At 44.5% G+C, this 17,248-nt stretch overlaps 2 protein-coding genes across 4 annotated transcripts; one reads left to right on the top strand and one right to left on the bottom strand.

Moving 5' to 3' along the window:
* The first annotated feature begins 1,007 nt into the window (after positions 1-1,007).
* LOC104837857 (ATP-dependent RNA helicase DDX19A) lies at positions 1,008-12,233 on the top strand. 3 transcript variants are annotated; one of them, XM_010577276.1, is made up of 12 exons: positions 1,026-1,049; positions 1,486-1,539; positions 1,704-1,871; positions 2,407-2,542; positions 4,894-4,986; positions 5,667-5,769; positions 6,564-6,678; positions 6,854-7,031; positions 7,474-7,711; positions 8,779-8,941; positions 9,726-9,917; positions 10,335-12,233. In XM_010577276.1, the coding sequence occupies exons 3-12, from the start codon at positions 1,853-1,855 to the stop codon at positions 10,394-10,396; spliced, it is 1,299 nt and encodes a 432-aa protein (XP_010575578.1). In that variant the 5' UTR covers positions 1,026-1,049; positions 1,486-1,539; positions 1,704-1,852; the 3' UTR covers positions 10,397-12,233. The 3 variants fall into 3 exon arrangements, with proteins under 3 accessions (XP_010575579.1, XP_010575578.1, XP_010575577.1); XM_010577277.1 differs by lacking the exon at positions 1,704-1,871 and having other exon boundaries at positions 1,008-1,049; XM_010577275.1 differs by lacking the exon at positions 1,026-1,049 and having other exon boundaries at positions 1,488-1,539; positions 1,632-1,871.
* Positions 12,234-13,752: 1,519 nt separating this feature from the next.
* UBXN10 (UBX domain protein 10) lies at positions 13,753-15,507 on the bottom strand. The gene has a single exon (XM_010577274.1). It carries the CDS (start codon positions 15,505-15,507, stop codon positions 14,608-14,610), a length of 900 nt encoding a protein of 299 aa, XP_010575576.1. The 3' UTR covers positions 13,753-14,607.
* Between the last annotated feature and the right edge of the window lie 1,741 nt (positions 15,508-17,248).

The following is a 17,248-nucleotide window of genomic DNA, read 5'->3' as shown; positions in this document are numbered from 1 at the left end:
GCCTCTGGCAGAGGCCCGGCCCGGCCCTGAGACGCGCGGCCCCCGGGGCTGCGCCGCCGCCTCCTCCTCACAGAAAACAGCCAGCGCCGGAAACCCCTTTTCTCCTCGTTTTCTTTTCTGGTTTATGAAAGGGGCAGGGAGGCCCCTCTCCTGCCCTTTCGCGGGGGTCCCTGCCGGCAGCACCGCCTCGGGGCGTCCCTGGGCCTGGGGTCTTCCTTTAGGAGCGAAAACAAACCCCCCTTTTTTTTCCTTTTTAAATTTCTTTTCTAACTCCTTTCATATTTTTTTTTGAATACCAAAAGAGCAGGGAGGCCCCTGTCCTTCCCCTTCATCCTACATCCACACACAGCCCTGTCAGCAGCACCACTTTAGAGGTGGTCACCGAGCCTGCGGTCTTCTTCCAGGGGCCCAATAAATCCCTTTTCCTCTTTTTTTTTTTTTTTTTTTTTTTTTTTGCCAAAATTTAAATTTGTTTGAGGTGTTGGGTTTTTTTCTGAGCCGCTCAAGTGCTGCGCTTTATCATAGAGAGCATTTACTCAGCCCCCTGATGTGCAGCAGGACCCTCAGGGCTCCTTTCCCTGTCACATTTCTGGTGGTAAAACAAACCCTCGGCGAGAGGGACTCGTCCTCGGGCAGCTTATGTTGGTCAGGACTGCACTTGGCTCAAGTTCCTGTCCTGGAACGTAAATTTTCTCCCATTTGCCCGCAGCAGAGCTATTAGGGAGCAGAGATGCAGGGACAGAAAACAAACCCCTTCTCCGTGTTGTTGTTAAAGCTTAGAAAAAGCTGTATTTGTCTTAAAACTCTTGAAATCAGTTCATCTTGCTAACTTCATCTCATTTGCCTTTGAGCACAGGTTTTTGCTGGGGCCTCTGCAATAGCTTTAGCTGGCAGTAAATCTGGAAGCCTTGATGAAAGTTCAGGTTTTCCTGGCCAGTAGTAAAATGTAGGTACAGTAGGCTTTGAATGACCCTGATTTTGTGTTTTTCCTCACTTGTAGTTGAGCAGTTTACATCTGAAGGAAGAAAAAATCAAACCAGATGCCAATGGTGAGTTACAGCCACCCAAATGGTCTTAGAAAGGGCGTAATGTTTTTCTGTTGGGTTTGGAGCACTGCTGCCAAAGTAAATTCCTGATTAGTCAAGAAATTCCAGAAAAGGGAAACATAAAGCTAAGATTAAACAGCAGCGTAGACTAAATATCTGGCTAGCACATTGTTTTGCTAGGCTAACTTCTTAAAATCATGTTTTGCTGCATTTAAGGAGTTGTGCGGGCAAAATCTGTTGGTGTGGTTGATAAACATTGGTTTGGCTGTACAGAGCAAGATGTAACTTGGGTTTCTCCTGTGCACCAATAGAGCAGGGCTCTTGTCAGGAAAATGGGTTGTTTTGTAGCTTTTCCCACAATATTCAAAACCTAAAACTGCGGGTGTGGGCTGCCTGGCCTCACATCTGCCACAAAACCGTCTGCTTTAATTTAATTTAGGTGCTGTTGTCAAGGCAGATGACAATGTAGAGAAGACGGAGGATGAGGAGAAGGGTAAGTGCCGTCTTGAAAAAAAACTTTGGCAAGGAATGTTGAAAAGAAACTAATTTCGTATATACTTAAAGTAAGTCTGCCTTATGTCTCAGGATGGATGATCTTGTATCCTGCCCCAAGGACTTAATTGTAAGACATGTCCTTCTTCCATAATACTTTTAAAGCCATTGGGTCCTGTAATAACTTGGGAGACTCCTGGATTAGAGTGGAGAGAAATAAGGGGATAGCAGTATCCTCAAAGGCAGGACTGGATACAGGAGCAGTTGGATAACCCTGGAGCTGGAATTGCTGTAGCAACCAACATGTTGCATTTATGAAATGGCGGTTAAGAGGTGGGTAATGGCTCTAAATCTTTCAGAAGGTGGCTTTAGAAAACAGATTTTTTAGCAAAACCCCAAAGTGCAGTAGTTTAACCTTCTGTTTTGATCTCACTTAACCTCAACCCTTGCTGCGTTTCAGCCCTGGAATCTTTTCAAAGTACCGTTTGTCCTCAGACTTTCCGAAAAAAAAACCTAAAAGGTGTCTGCCCACATGTCAGATAATAGTGAGGCTTTAAGAGGCTTTTAGCCCTGTCCCACCTTCCAGTTAGATGCGAAGCTATAATACCTTAAATAAACAGAGTTCTGTACCTGTTAAGGTCCCTCTTAAAACAGTGCTTGTTTGATTTAATGTGTATTTCTGGGATATTTTGATAGATGTCTTATTCAGAAAATTTGGGCTCTTTTATGACATTGCTCTCTATTAGAGAATTTCAGTATTTGGATGCATCTTGTCCTTTTTAACTGGTTCAGCGATACCAGCATTTCAGTGGGAGCGACACTTGAAACAGGCTGCAATTTATTTTTTTTCTACCTCCTTTTTCAACAGAGGACAGAGCTGCCCAGTCCTTGTTGAACAAGCTAATTCGCAGCAATTTGGTTGACACAACAAATCAAGTGGAGGTGCTGCAGAGGGATCCCACATCACCTCTCTACTCCGTGAAGTCTTTTGAGGAGCTGCGACTGTAAGTGCCTGTCGGTTCAAAGCTGCTAGAAGGGTAGCCAGAGCCTTCTCTGTGTTGAGCTGTTAAAACCTGGGAACAGAAATATAAAACAGGCTCCCTTATGACTATATTTTTCAGCGTGTTGATTGGCCTACTGAGTTGTAGGAAGCCTTGCTCTTGAACTCAGGGAGAACAGCGCCGACTCACTTCTGATTAGACTGAAAGAGCAGATGTGAGTTTGGAGCTGATCAGGTAGTTAAGAGTCTCCCCTCGTGTCCTCATAGATTCCCTGGCTGCGTAGGAGATACCACTTAAAAGTGCATGGGTTTCTGTTTCAAGTTACTGCAAACTTGTCGTTAATAAATTAGCATATCATTTATTGTTTTATTTCAATGCAAGGAGAATTATTTTATCTTGGTGCCTTGTGAAGGCTTCCATCTGAAGCAAGCTCGTTTTAATTCCTAGTCTGTGTAGAGCTAGCATTGCTTTCTATAACCAGCTGTAGCAACACTGTTCTGAATTTTAATGTATGGTTTTTGGTCTTCAAATGCATGGTGGAGCTGGCGTGTGGTAAGCTGGATGAGGTGAACAGAGGAGGGAAGGCTGTCCTTCCATGGCCACTGTCACCAGGGTTGCATGAATTGCAAAGTGAGACCTTTTCTGTGTCAGAGGCATTGTTGTTTGGCCACCAGTTCTCCAGCAAATGTGGGGATGCTCGGAGCAGGTGTCCCAGCAGCACGGCAGTGGTTTGGAAAACATGAGATTTGTTTTATTGGCAGAAGTAATGAACACAACCATCTTCTGTGCCTGTTTTCTGACAGTTATTTGTGAAGGTCCAGCAGCCGCAGTGAATAGCACAACGGGAAGAGCTTATCTTTTCTCTGCCAACTGGATTTATGTACTGGAGAGACTACTAGCATTAGTATTTTCTGACCTTTCCTATTGAATACCTTTACCAGTGGAGCTTTCAAGCAATGATAGCTGTATTTAAGGCACAATAGATTTATATATTTTTTTAATGTGCTGAAGAGGCTGTCCTGCTGGGATTGTTGTTGGTTATATTGGTGATCTCAGTTTTGTTGCTCTTTTGCAAGCTCTGTGGGGAAATTGGAGCCGATGAGACTTCCCATCGTGAAATGTCAGGATGTCATTTCACTTCGTTAATGTTAGTGGTTGAATGTCTACAGGAAAAGCTGAGGTCCTGTAGTGGCTGTTAGACTAATTCCCATCTTTCAAAAGCCAAACAATCCAAGTGAGTTAATGATGGGGGCAGCCAGACTAATTGAGTCTTCATTTTGTTATGACTTGCTGTATCCTTGGCAACTGTTGCAGAGTTGGGCTTTGTACGTCCTTGCTTCTGAGCAGCACAAGGTTATGTTTTCAAAGAGCTTTTGTTCCAGACATCGTCTGAAAGTAATATACGATTTTTTAAAAAGCATGTTGTGCTGAATAGGAAGTTCTTAACAGCAGGAAATGGTAGGCAGGAAACCTGTAGCCTGCTTTGAAAGGAAAGCGCTTACTTCTGAGCACCACTAACAGCACTCCAGTAAGCACTTGGAGGTCATCAGCAAAGAGTTTGCTAGCACCATAACCTGAATTTTAGGTTGTTCTTGGATCTCCTTGTCTACACAAGTGTCTGCTGAGACTAGAAAGCTCCCTCGAGAAAAAGCAACTGATGAGCATTTGAGGACCAGCAGTATCACCGCACACTTAGGTTTGACTGCTGGGTTATAACAGTGGATCGCTAGGTGTAGTCATGGTGAACTAAGCTTATTGGTCATTTAGTGGTTTTGTGCACTAAGCCAGTATCACTCTGGTGTTAAGACATCAGTTTGTATTACAGAATCCATCTCGACTTACTGAAGTCCTTGCAATGATTTCATGATGTTATGCTTCATTCTGTTCCTCATGTACTGAGGTTGCTTTGTCCCGTATTGTAAGTCTTCAAGGAGTGATAATTTTGGCGCCGAGATTAGGCATGGCTGAGGAAGAGAGATTGGCCTAAAGGACAGGATTAATGCTCTCTGCTCTGGGATTCCCGGGATTGTCTGAAAAGCTGCTTTAGGACAAGAAGCCCAGCGCTAGCCTTAGAGCTGTGACACAAGGTTTTCCGTGTAGGTGCGAAAGGCAGGCATGCAGGCTGACTTACTATATCAAGGGGTTTTTGCAAAGCTTCCTTTCCAAACTTTCTGCTGTCACTTGTTGTAGCTTCTAGGCACTGATCATAGTCACTTCACCGGTGCAATTATAGCAGGTGCACAGAAAGGAGCGGCTCTAGGTCCAATTGCAAGGGTTTTTCTTGCCTTTTTGTACAAAAATGAAAACCAAATGTACTTTAATAGGTCACGGTATAAAAACTCCTTTGTTTTCAGGAAACCACAGCTCCTGCAAGGAGTCTATGCCATGGGCTTCAACAGACCATCTAAGATACAAGAGAATGCCCTGCCCATGATGCTTGCTGAACCGTATGTACACATACTTTCTACTCCCTTCCAGTACAGGAAGGATTTGAAAGATTTAGTGTACTGTTACTGAGCTTTGGAGGGGAGGATGGTGATGGGGGAGCTGTCCAGGCTGTGGTGAGAGGGTTCCCATGGCATGGTGTTTCTGTGGTCACAAACTATGTGACAGCAGCCCTGGATTTGTCCTTTTCCTAGGGCTGGTACTGAACACGCAGTGCCGCAACGTTTGGCCAAGGTCAATCCAATTTTCCTAGTCAGCATAGGGGAGAAATGATAAGGCTGCTATGGAACATAGCTCCAGAAATCCTGGGTGGGTGGGAGTAGTTGAGATGCTGCGTTGCCTGCATGGCTGGTTTTCCTCTCCGCACCCCTGCACTGAAATGTATGAAGTATTAAGACAGTAGGGGGAGATGTGCAAAATGGAAAAGTACTGACAGATAATTGCAGTTTTCCTTCCAAATCTCCATAATCAAGAGGTGCTGAAAGAGAGACTTGGTAGAGGGCAGAAAGTAACTTCAGCCCTGTGGAGCATAGTTGGTCAAGTTAGCCACCAGTCCAGAGCAGTGGTAAATCTAAAAGGTATTAAAACACCACTCACCGCATTTTCTTTGTCATTCAACCCCATGAATATGTTGTCTGGGTGGTTCATCTGGTTGAGCTCACATCTGCTGTATGTTCTGCAGCCCACAGAACTTGATCGCACAATCTCAGTCTGGTACTGGCAAGACGGCTGCCTTTGTCCTGGCCATGCTCAGTCGTGTTGAACCTGGGAACAAGTATCCACAGGTGAAGTTTCTGGGACGTGGCTGTTTTGGGGGTGTTTCGTGGTGGTGCAGTGCCACCTAGTGAAGAGGCTGGGCTTCTGTTGAGACCTTTGATAATAAATTTGTAGCTTGATGAACCCATCTCTGCGATGCCGTTTATGTAAAAGTGCTTAGCAGGGGCTTGTGATTTGGGGATCTATCAAAATGCCTTTAACGCAAAAGACGTGGATTTTGCTCACAGCTTGTTCCTTTCAGTCCCTCCCTTGCATCACTCAGGAAGCCGTTGCTCTGTGAGGAGTTAAATCAGGGGGATATCATTCTGGGAGAAATTAAATCAGAGAAATACTGCAGGCAGAAGGGGTTAAGTAAGTGGAATTTGGGATGGAAGAGAAGATACCTGTGACAACAGAGCAGAAATGCCAAGAAAGGGGCTTTTTAAACCCAATTTCCTTATGAGATAGGTGAGCAGTGTTATCAAGGCTAGAATTCCTTCCTTAAAAAATGCCATTCTTATCTCTAACTGTAGGTGTTGAGTTCCTTGTCACTACTGTGCATATATATTTCCTAGCAGAGTATCTGCACTCTTAAGCCTGAGGAGCAGAACTGAACACAGAAAGCCAGCAGCTAGGCGACTGTATTGTATCAACTCATTCCCTTTGTTTCAGAAAGTAGAACCGATGGGCTTTCACAAACTGTTCAGCTGCTTGCATGTTCATTTTCAGGAAAACTTCAATAATAAGGATTTTTAAAAGCAAGTGTGATAGTGTTGCCCAGGACCTTGATCGTCTCAAACGCGTTATCCTTCTGTCCCTCCAGTGTTTGTGCCTTTCCCCAACATACGAGCTGGCACTTCAAACAGGAAAAGTGATTGAACAGATGGGAAAATTTTATCCAGAGCTGAAACTTGCATATGCTGTCCGAGGCAATAAATGTGAGTAAGGTGAAATGCTACCAACAGACTGTAAATGAGAAAATGATTGTCAGGTGCAATACAGTAAATGAACAATAGAGCAGTCAGATGGTTAAATAGGCTGGTTCAGAGAGGGGCAGAGCATTTCACTGTCTGTGCAGCCATCTTATAAAAGCCTTCCTTTTTGTCTCGGCAGTGGAGAGAGGTCAGAAGATCTCCGAGCAGATTGTAATCGGCACACCCGGCACTGTGCTGGACTGGTGTTCCAAACTGAAATTCATAGATCCCAAGAAAATCAAAGTGTTCGTCTTGGATGAGGCTGACGTGATGATAGCAACCCAGGGCCATCAGGACCAGAGCATCCGCATTCAGAGGTAAGGACTTGGTGTATGTTGCCTGAGGTGATTTTTGTTTCTTTTAATTGTAGCTATTCTGTAACGTAGGGACAGCAGGGCTAGATTCTTGGCTGGTGTCTTCACCGATAAAGCAACAAGATTAAAATGATATATTTAGCTCTAATCCAGATGGTTAATAGAGGCAGAATGTCAGGGCATGACAAGCAGTTTCATTTTCTTACAGAATAAAAAGCCTGTCCCTGGAGCAGGGTTTATTCATTTTTAAGAATGCAAGTCTGGATGCCACTGGTCTGTGAGGGAACGATCAGGTGTTGGTAAGATTAGCATTAGTCTTTCCAGCCACTGAAATAACTGGTTCTGAGGTTATTGTTCTGCTTTGCCTGTAGCATTAATCCCATTAGGATTTCAGGGGGGTGACAGTGTTGCGTGGGAGCCCTGCCCATTTTGCTCTCTCTTGCAGAATGCTCCCCAAGGACTGCCAGATGCTTCTGTTTTCAGCCACTTTTGAGGATTCTGTGTGGAAGTTTGCTCAAAAAGTTGTTCCTGACCCAAACATTATCAAACTAAAGCGAGAGGAGGAGACACTGGACACTATTAAGCAGTATTACGTTCTGTGCAATAACAGAGATGAGAAGTTCCAGGCTCTCTGTAATATCTATGGCGCTATCACCATTGCCCAGGCCATGATCTTCTGCCATGTGAGTCCTTTCGGGGAACGTTAGTCCCAATGACCCTGTTAGTGTCTTCTAGTGCTAAAAACCTGGCCAGGCACGCTTTTCAGAAAGAAACTGAGAACACAAATTGACCTTTTCTTTGGCCTTTCTGGCTTCCTTTTTGAGGGAAATCTGGAGACCCATGATAGCACTAGCTGGTTTGGCTCCCTCGGTTTGTCCATCCAGGTCATTTTTATTCTTGAAGTCCACTGAAGCAAAGATCAGAGTAATGCACAGTTTTCCAAAACAAAGTATTACTCAGAACTACTGAAAAAACTCAAACTCCTGAGGTTGGAAAACAGATAAAAATAGGGCAGACTGAGGGATGGGGACGTCTTGTAGTTCTGTAGCTGATCATAGCTTTTCCTGGGAGTCCGTTTCCCTCAGGTAATTGGTGATATACCTCTGGGGTCTCCCTGTGAATCATACTGAGACTTTTTTTTTTTTTTTCCTGGAAGCCACCATAATAACTCTTAGGAAAAAAACAGTGCTGACAGCACCAGAACAGCCATGTAAAGCTAGCTCAGGCGGGATAAAACCTGTATTTGGAGCCTGCTGCAGCAGTCTGCTTTTAGGCTGTCTCGAGATGTAATAATATCAGTCGTAATCAGAGCTCAAAAAAACATCATAATTGGAAACAGTTTAATTCAAGACTGCGTAAAGCCTCTATTGGATTTCACAACTACATTCAGCTGAAACCCTGACATTTTCCAAGCTGAGTAGTTTTGTTTACTTGACACCACTTGTGAGTTTTTAGCATACATATGTAATCCTCATAGAGTGAAAGCTGAGGAGCAGAGCACAAAGAAAATGCATACTTTTCCTAAAGAAGGGTTCCTGTGGTGGTGGATGCACACTTTCCTATTTCTGATCTGAGAGCTGGGAGCACAGTTTGTAATGGGGAGAGGGTGGGCACAGCACTTAGGAGCTGTTTCCTTTCGAGATACAAAAACTGAACAGCTGTGGAGCTTCCAGCTGACCCTAGAGAGGTTTGTTCCTGCTTTACAGCATTAAAACTTCCTGCCAAAGATGGGCCTCACTTTGTGTTTCAGACTCGGAAGACAGCTGGCTGGCTGGCAGCAGAGCTCTCGAAGGAAGGCCATCAGGTGGCATTACTCAGTGGGGAAATGATGGTGGAACAGAGAGCCGCAGTGATCGAACGTTTCCGAGAGGGCAAAGAAAAGGTGCTGGTGACCACAAACGTCTGTGCCAGAGGTAGGGCATGACAGAGCTGGGCCAGGGAGGGGCAGAAGCAGCAGTTCCTAAGATAAGATACTGCTGGCTGGCTCGCAGAATTCATATCCTCAAGTGTTCCAGTCTGGAGAGATTAGGGTCCTTAAAGTAATTCCTGGATTTCTGGGCTGCTGACCATGTCTGCGTATATAAAGATGCCTGTGGGCAAACACAGGATTCCTTGCAGGCTTCCTGCAGCTCGAGATTAAAAAGTCCATCCTGTGAGAATTTTATGCTTCTGGCGCTAAGCCTGGCTTGTACTGCTGACCCTCAGTGTTTAAAATAAACATGTTCTGAAATACGGAAATGTGAAGAGTACTGAACTCCAGTAGGAATTTGTGTTGCAATTTGACATCCTAGAACAGCTAAGACAACATAGTACTTGGAAAAAACCAATAGGCCTTTACAGCTTTGGAGAGGAGGAGAGTTTCCAGAATATCCAAGTGCTGGTTAAAGCATCTCCAACTGCTTTTCCATTAGCCATTTCAGTGGGGTTCTCTGGTGTAACAGCCAGATAGCTTTTATTTCAAAGTACCCCATAAGGATATTGTGGAAGAGATGCATTTTGGACTTTGAGACTGGCTTTTAACTCTTCACTTAATGCGGAGGCAGCCACGTGGCAGCTCTCTGAAAGCTGTTGGAAATGCGGCTGTTGGGTAACCTGGAAATGGTGACCAAACTGCACGCAGGTCAGGCCAGAGGAGGCTGTTCCTGCTGTAAAGTGGTTTAAATGTAGTTGTGTAATCTAATGCTTTCTTTTTATCAGGGATCGATGTAGAGCAGGTCTCAGTTGTTATCAATTTTGACCTTCCTGTGGATAAAGATGGAAATCCAGATAATGAGACTTATCTGCACCGGATTGGACGTACAGGTCGCTTCGGCAAGCGAGGACTGGCTATTAACATGGTGGACAGCAAGCACAGCATGAATATTCTCAACAGAATCCAGGAACATTTCAGTACGTACCCTCAGACTTTCTTCTTTCTCTAAAATTAGATGTCATTTCTGCAGGATTTGACTAGCTGTATACTGAGCAGGTATTTATTGAGCCTTAAACTGACCACAGAAGAGCACATCATTGTGTTTTGTGTAATGTCACTTAGGCTTGTGAAATGCCATGCATGATAGGAGCAGAAATAAGTCGTCTGTTTGCCAGCTACCTGGATAGTCCTTAAAATGGATGTTCCAGAGATTGGTAACATTGGAGTACCCAGATGGGCCTTTGATAAAAGAAAACAGTTTTATGTTGTAGTTTTAAAAGCTGACTGAACATTTCATGGATAAACCTGAACTCCTCAAGACCAGCTAAAGAAAGCAGCTTTCCCTTTTCTCTGCTTTGTGTTACAAAATCTGACTTATTTCTCATCTTTCCCAGACAAAAAGATAAACAAATTGGATACTGACGACTTGGATGAAATTGAGAAGATAACTAACTGAATTACAGCTGCTGGAACTGGTGTGTACCCTGCTGTGGAAGTTCTCCCACTACAATTGGATCAGTGTTCAGATTGGCACGCCTCTCAGCTAGTCCCGAAAAGGACTCTTTAAGATATGAGTACACAAAAATTACCTCATTTTAAAAATTGCAGTTGGACTTCAAATTGTGCAACTATGGGGAGGAAGAGGAAATGTTTACAGAAGCTTTTAACATTTCTTGGTTTTAGCCTTAAAACAGGAAGATCTTTTGAATTCTAAGAAATACACTTGCCAAAAAATGGGCAATATGTAATTATCTTAAAACAAATTAAAAAAAAAAAGCTTTATTGCTTTTAATTGGAATAAAGTTCAGCATTAACCTAATCAGTTAAAATTCAACAGCCGAATATATAGTGGACTTACATAAGAAAAAAAAAACAACCAAAAACCAAAACACAAAAAGAACCCCAAACAAGGCAGCTGGTTTTTGGCTAAATACTCAACTTGTACAAAATAGGCTGTCATTTTCTTTGGCGCTCCCCTGAGCTATTTAAGACTCATTTCTGGCTTCCTGATGGATTTGCCCTGCTTTTCCTTACGTAAATTGTCCTAAGGATGTCTCCAGTAGCTCATGCTCGCAAACACAGGTGCCGTGTTGCTTTTACTGGGCAGTATTTTCTTTTAATTTGTCCTTGATTTGTTAGAATGGCCACAATACGTAAAGCGGTGCAGTGGTGACAGTGCTTAAGTATGTACTCTAGAAGTTCATCTGAAGCGTTTAACCTCACCAAGGTGTAGGTGGTTTGGGTGGGGAGGGAGGGGCAGTATGAACGGAACTGTACTAATTAATTTTCTGAATAAACTCACCTCCATAAAATGCTAATGACTGTTGGGAGTGGGGTTTGGTCACCTTTAGGCAGGTGGTGCCAGTTCTAAGATGCTGCTGTGAAGCTCTGCGTGAATAATGTACAGAGCTGCTGGGCTTCATGGATCAGTAATAGGAGTAAAAGAAAAAAATCATGATAGCTTGTATTGACCAAAAAAAATACCTTTAGAACACCAAATTTAGCTGTTACAGTATGTTTCGGTACCAGAATTTTGAGTTAAATTGCTCAGCCAAATTGCAGACGGGAAGCGCTCCACTTTCATTGTGCTCGTAGTGCAAAACAGGTCATTGGTCCCTCGCCCCAGGGTGATCCTTGCCGGAGAAGGAATGATTTGCAACTCCTGTGCTCGGGCTTTCAGTTCAGTCGGGACCATTCTCGTGCGCACAGCTGAAAACCTGTGGGTTGTTCCCCCAGCCCGGTTTCCAGGAGAAGGAGGCTCCTGAACTAGAACTTAGGGTGCACAGCTCTTTTTGGGGAAAATGGGACATGCGTGAGCAGCCATCAGCCTGCTACTCGGTGCAGGAATCACTTCAAAACAAATGTATAAATTGTAAATTTAACTAGGAATTTTCTTTGCAATTTTGGCCATCATATTCTGTTCAAAGACAGGAACATGGATCCTTTTACCAAGTAAAAAAAGGCTCATTTAAAATGTACCTAAAATTTTAGGAAATTGTGCACCCTTTTATCAATTTGTATAAAGGCTTTAGTGAAAAAAAAAAAACAACTGTTAAAATTAAACTTTTTGTATTCTGGGGTGTATCTATTTTTATTCTGTTGGAAACCTATTTAAAGTGGCAGGTGAGTGAGTGCTTGCGTGTCGAGTGGAAGACTTGTTTCAATCACCTACTTTAATAGTACAGCTGAATGACCTTGTGACAGCAGAGTATTGGGTTGAATTGTCATGAAAGCTGCTGCTGGTCCTGTGTGCTGTTTCTAATGTACTTTTAATTGGAATAAAGAACACATACTGAATGATGCCTCTGCTAATTTCTTGCTTGGTTACTTTTGTTGTTGTCTAAAAGCCTTAGGTAAGGACGTTCCCAGCAAGGAGTCCTGATGAGTTTTCTGTTTATGACCTTCCCAAAGCAGTGACAGACTGAACGTCACCTGATTTAATGCTGAAATTCTTAAAAGCTCCCCACAAGGAACCTTGTTAAATGAAACCACGCAATAAATGAGGTCAGATAAATACTGTTCTTCCCCCCGCTAGCGCTTCTTGCGCTGGACTTGGCAGAGTTGCTGCTAAGACCTGACCTCCCCTGCATCCCCACAAGCCTTTTGAAGGGAAGAGGAGGAGAACTGGGGGAGAGAAGAAGGGTTTTCCCTGCACTGCGCTTGCCTAGATCAAGACTTGATGTGGAAAAGGAAATAATTAAAATGCACATCTTTGGAGATGCTGTAGCCTCGGTGAGTTTGTTACAGGACCAAACTCACTCGGCTTTATCTTAGATGGAGATATTCAGGAGGAATGTCCTCCAGCATGAGAAGTGCTGTCCACCATGATCCAAGTTGTTTTTATTCTTCTGCTCTTGGTTAAAGCAGCAGCCCCCTGTACGCTCTCAAAGCTGTGTGGTGGTCACCATCTCTGTGGTTGTTAGCAGCGGGTAGTCACTGATCCGAAGGGCTTCCTTCTTTGCTGCGATCTTGTCTTTAATAAAGGTCAGAGGTACAAACTCCAGGAAGGCATGTGCAAGATGGTGTAGATGGCAGCTGACCGTCCAAAGTCTGATTGGGACAGTCCCCGAGGTATTTGCCATCAAATTAACGGCACGCATTGTTTTAAGAGGAGATGTGATGGCTAAGCCTCCAGTTCACATAAAGCACTTCAAGTTTCAGCCTAAAAGGTTTTATTGACTGTACTACCACACAGTATGAAAACTCTGAAATGTGGAAGTAACATAGTATACACAAAATCAGAAGAAGGGAATTAACTACCTAACACTGAATGAAATGCAGAAAACTGTTCCTGTTCATGAAACTTAAGTGAAATACTTTGCTTCCCACTGAGGTTTGATTAAAAGCACCCCTATGTTTCGATATCCTGGTCTCCCTGAAGACACCAGGATTGCTACTGTTCAACTAGCATCACCCGTAGCAGTAGATAATACTATTATTTCATTGGGTACCATTTTCATAAAGCCGCTGGACCCTGAACACTTACTTTAGAAGGAGATGCTACGCTCTCAGTCAACACCAGGGTCAGCTTTCTACTATTGTTCAAGTTGGTTTGGCCATTACACCGAGGTTAAAAAAAGTTGGGTTTACCTCAAATTATTAAAACTAGCTCATCTGTGTGGCAAGTGTCCCATTTTTTTAGTAGATTGAATTACTGCCTTTGAACCATAAGAACTTCCATTAGAAACCTGGAAGATCTTTTTTTTTTAGCACAAGCATGTTTTATTTATCCAAAACCTGCCAAGTTGCCCTACCAGCCTTTTTTAATGATGGTTTAGTAAACTGGTCTAGTGCGTGAACCAATTCCTCAGTCAAATCCAATTAATGTATTTTTATTTAAAAATTCTCAAAGCAGCACTTGCTTTCTTGGAATAACTCATTTCAGTGTAAAGTTGTTAAATGGAAGTATTTTATAACATCTCATCGTAACTATCCATCTACTCTTACCTATGGGTCACACAAGTCGAATGAGAGAAGGAAAACTAGGTAGAAAATCCTGCTGTTCACCAATACTGCCAAAATAATAACTATCTGTTCTTAAAAAGATGATATAGTCACACTGTTAAAAGCTGCACTGAGGTTATCCAGAAAGAGCTGAGCCTTCACAGGTCTTGCAATTTAATACTTCACAATAATCCATTAACAGGTTATTACTGTTATTTCCAGATGGGGTTTGGGTTTGATCTCCTTTTCAGTCATTCTCGAGAAGATGTTCAGGATGATGATAACCTACTGAAGATGGTCCTCCAGAGTAAACCAGTTCCGTTTCTACCTTCCCAAATAGGTGCCTCTGCATCCGGCTCCACTCTGCAAAGTGGTACCTTCCTGAAATGTAGAAAAGGTCAAGGGGAGAGGTCTCGGAAACTTCAGTTTTCAAAGAAGAACATCGGCAATTTCAAAAAACCAAAAAGGCCAAACGTCAGTGGCACTCAGGAAGCAATTTGTGATGGCACCTGTGAAAAAAGATGCTATTTATGTAGCAAGTATATCTTGCTTGAAATATACTATTTCAACACATATACACAAGTCTGCTTCACAGAGAATTTTGGGAAGATGGCAAGATGAAGAAGTAGGCCCAAGAAACATCAGTTTCCCAGTTTTTCAGAAGAATTAACACATCCCACTCAGCAGAATGACCCAAGGCGGTGTGGCAGCATCTCTGTGCGCCTAAAGACCGGTGTCGTGCTGCTCTTTCTGTCGGATGCACAACACGGACTTGTGGAGAATCCCACATTCGTGGAGGGACCTCGTAAGGTCAGAGAAACTCCTTCGGGGCACCTCCATTGTTTCAACGCTGCAGCGTTTGTATTTGGCCGACATTTTCTGTTCTGCCACGGCAAGGACTGTCTGGAGACTGTCAGTGGGCTTGAAATGATGTTCAAATCTCTGACCACAGGGAGATCGAATAGCAAGCAGGAAGTGTGACTCTTCTTTCGGCGGCTCTTCCAAACTTAAAGTTGACGTCAAAGGACTCGTTGACGTCGAAGGGCTCTCTTGCCTCATTTTCCTTCCCAGCTTCTCAGAAGGAAGTCGCACATGTGAGCTCCCTTCATCAGGGACATCACTTTCTGACAACACACTGGCAGAGTCTTGTTCTCCAGAAAGGATTTTGATTTTCAGAGCGTCCTCCCGCCCCCTGCTCACTTTCAGCCGGTCAGTCTGTTCAGCCACCGCTTCCACAGCACCACTCCCTGCGCCTTTCCAGCCGATGGAAGGGAGCACCCTGTACTTGTTCAGGGAAGAGGAGGTCCTCAAAGGCACTTGCCGCAGGAGCTCCGGGATTTCCTCAGGAGACACCTGGCTGGCCAGGAATGCTGGTTTTGTGAACGATGCTCTCTGGCTGTTCACTAATTCACGGGGAGCTGCTGGTGGTGGGGAAGATGGCACTCGGCAAGGACAGGCTTCCACGCTCTGAGAGTAATTGAAGTTTGGCCTTGTGCGTCCCTTGGCAGATTTTGGCCTGGTGACGTGCATGTCAGCAGCGTTTGTCCACGAGAAAGCAGCTGCTGTGCTTGAAGGGAAGCAGAGGTGAGATGGTGCTAAGTTCAGGAGAGCCACTGTGGCCATTGCTTCTCAAGGCACCTGCAGTTGAGGTAGCAGAGGGAAAAGTTACAGGAATTGGCCAGAAAGCTTCTGGAGAGCTTAATCTCCCTACAGCTCCCACTTCTGTGCTGCATGTCAGCTAATAATAGCAATAAATCTGGTGTATTACCATGTAGGCAGGCAGCAATCCTACGGTTCAGTAACGGCTGAGTCAGAGACAGCAGGATATGTGTATTTATAGGTGCTGGCTTTGTTAGGAATTGTTTAAAATTGACCCAGAGCATTGGGAAGTTGTGCCCTTCCCAACTTAAAGTTTTTGATGGAAAGAACAGAAACATTTTTTTCTCAAGCTAGAAACTCAGTGAAAACGGGACATGAGTGAACTTCAAATCACAGATCTGGCCTTTTCACTGTTCCTGCAGTGACAGATTAAGTTCCTGTTGTGGACTCCTGGGTAAGACTGACTACACTTTGCTTTTTAAAAATCTCTGAAGACCTTTGAGATTGAGTAAGTCTGACTCAATACAGAGAAGCCCATTCTGACTTCTCCTGTGACCAAAAGCTGCTTAACAGAGATCGATACTAACCACCATTAAAAATGAAACCATGTTCTGATGTGTGTTCTCCAACTCAAGCTGCACTCAGACCACTTGTGCTTTACTAGGACAAAGCAGTCCAAAAGCCCAGACAACCGGGCCACGACCTCACAACAACATTTTGGAGAGTGCAACAGGGTCACGCTCCTCCTACTCCTTTTCTGTGGTTTGCGTAGCAGGATTTATCAAGGGGGGGGAGGTGGAAAATGTCAACTTTGATCACTTGGCATTCTCCAGTAATGATAAAGTCAGACTTGCCTACTGTTCATCACCCCAAACCAAACAAACAGAAGGGAACAGTCACTGTGGTTGTTCCACAACCTTTTGCCAGTGATGCACTATTTAATGCTCAATTTCTCCTCCACCGCAGTGAAATGGAAATGCTCAGCAACCCAATTCTGAGCAAAGCCAAGGCAGAGTCCCAGCACACACACGTGCCCTGACCAGTGCCAGTACGAAGCTGCTTGGAGGTACAGATGCCTATCCCTCTGTCAGCCTCGAGCAGAGCTACAGACAGGGGCACGCCGCCCAAGCGACTCATCGGAGTTTCCTAGGAGCCTGTGGGGGGAAGGAGGTGTTTGTGCCTTTCACATACTGCCTCTAACAAACAAACTCTAAGGCAACAAGCTGTAGTTCGGCATCCTCTGAAGAACTCCAAAGCGCATTGGTGTGCTTAGCAGATATCACCAGTTACACTGCCAGTTCAAAGAATAAAAACCCCACAACAAACAACTTGCCAGAAACCACGGTGGGACCTTCCTGAGCGAGGGTCTCTGCCGCTTCAGCACGGTATATATTAGAGGTTCACCATGAGGAGCTGTATTAAATACAGCCGGTTTTATGTTCACGTGCTGGGTGAGAGGTTGGGATGAGGAAGGGCAGTCAGGGAGGGCTGTGCCCACAGACAGCCCCAAACCACTATGACCCCAGGGCCTGGGAGGGTAGGCAGCCCCAAATCCCTGGCCCTACAGCACAGCCCCAGCCCCACAGCATAGCCCAGCTCCCCAGCAGAGCCCTCAGTGACACAGCCTGGCCCTAACCCCACAACTAAGCCTAGTCCTGGCCCCACAGCACAGGCCCCACCGCATAAGCCCAACCCCACGGCCAGGCCCCGACCCTATAACCCAACTCCACAGCCAAGCCCCGACCCCACAAGCCAGGCCCCGGGC

Source organism: Haliaeetus leucocephalus, unplaced genomic scaffold (genome assembly GCF_000737465.1).
Source record: "Haliaeetus leucocephalus isolate CR32 unplaced genomic scaffold, Haliaeetus_leucocephalus-4.0 Scaffold556, whole genome shotgun sequence".
Classification (NCBI taxonomy): Eukaryota; Metazoa; Chordata; class Aves; order Accipitriformes; family Accipitridae; genus Haliaeetus; species Haliaeetus leucocephalus.
This window is presented reverse-complemented; position numbering and strand designations above follow the sequence as displayed.

Bases quoted from the DNA above. Each gene is read 5' to 3' on its own strand.
- LOC104837857 (XM_010577276.1), top strand. The intron at 6,679-6,853 runs GTGAGTAAGGTG...TTGTCTCGGCAG, and splicing joins TGCTGTCCGAGGCAATAAAT to TGGAGAGAGGTCAGAAGATC. The intron at 7,712-8,778 runs GTGAGTCCTTTC...TTTGTGTTTCAG, and splicing joins AGGCCATGATCTTCTGCCAT to ACTCGGAAGACAGCTGGCTG.
- UBXN10 (XM_010577274.1), bottom strand. From the start codon at position 15,507: ATGGCCACAGTGGCTCTCCTGAACTTAGCACCATCTCACCTCTGCTTC.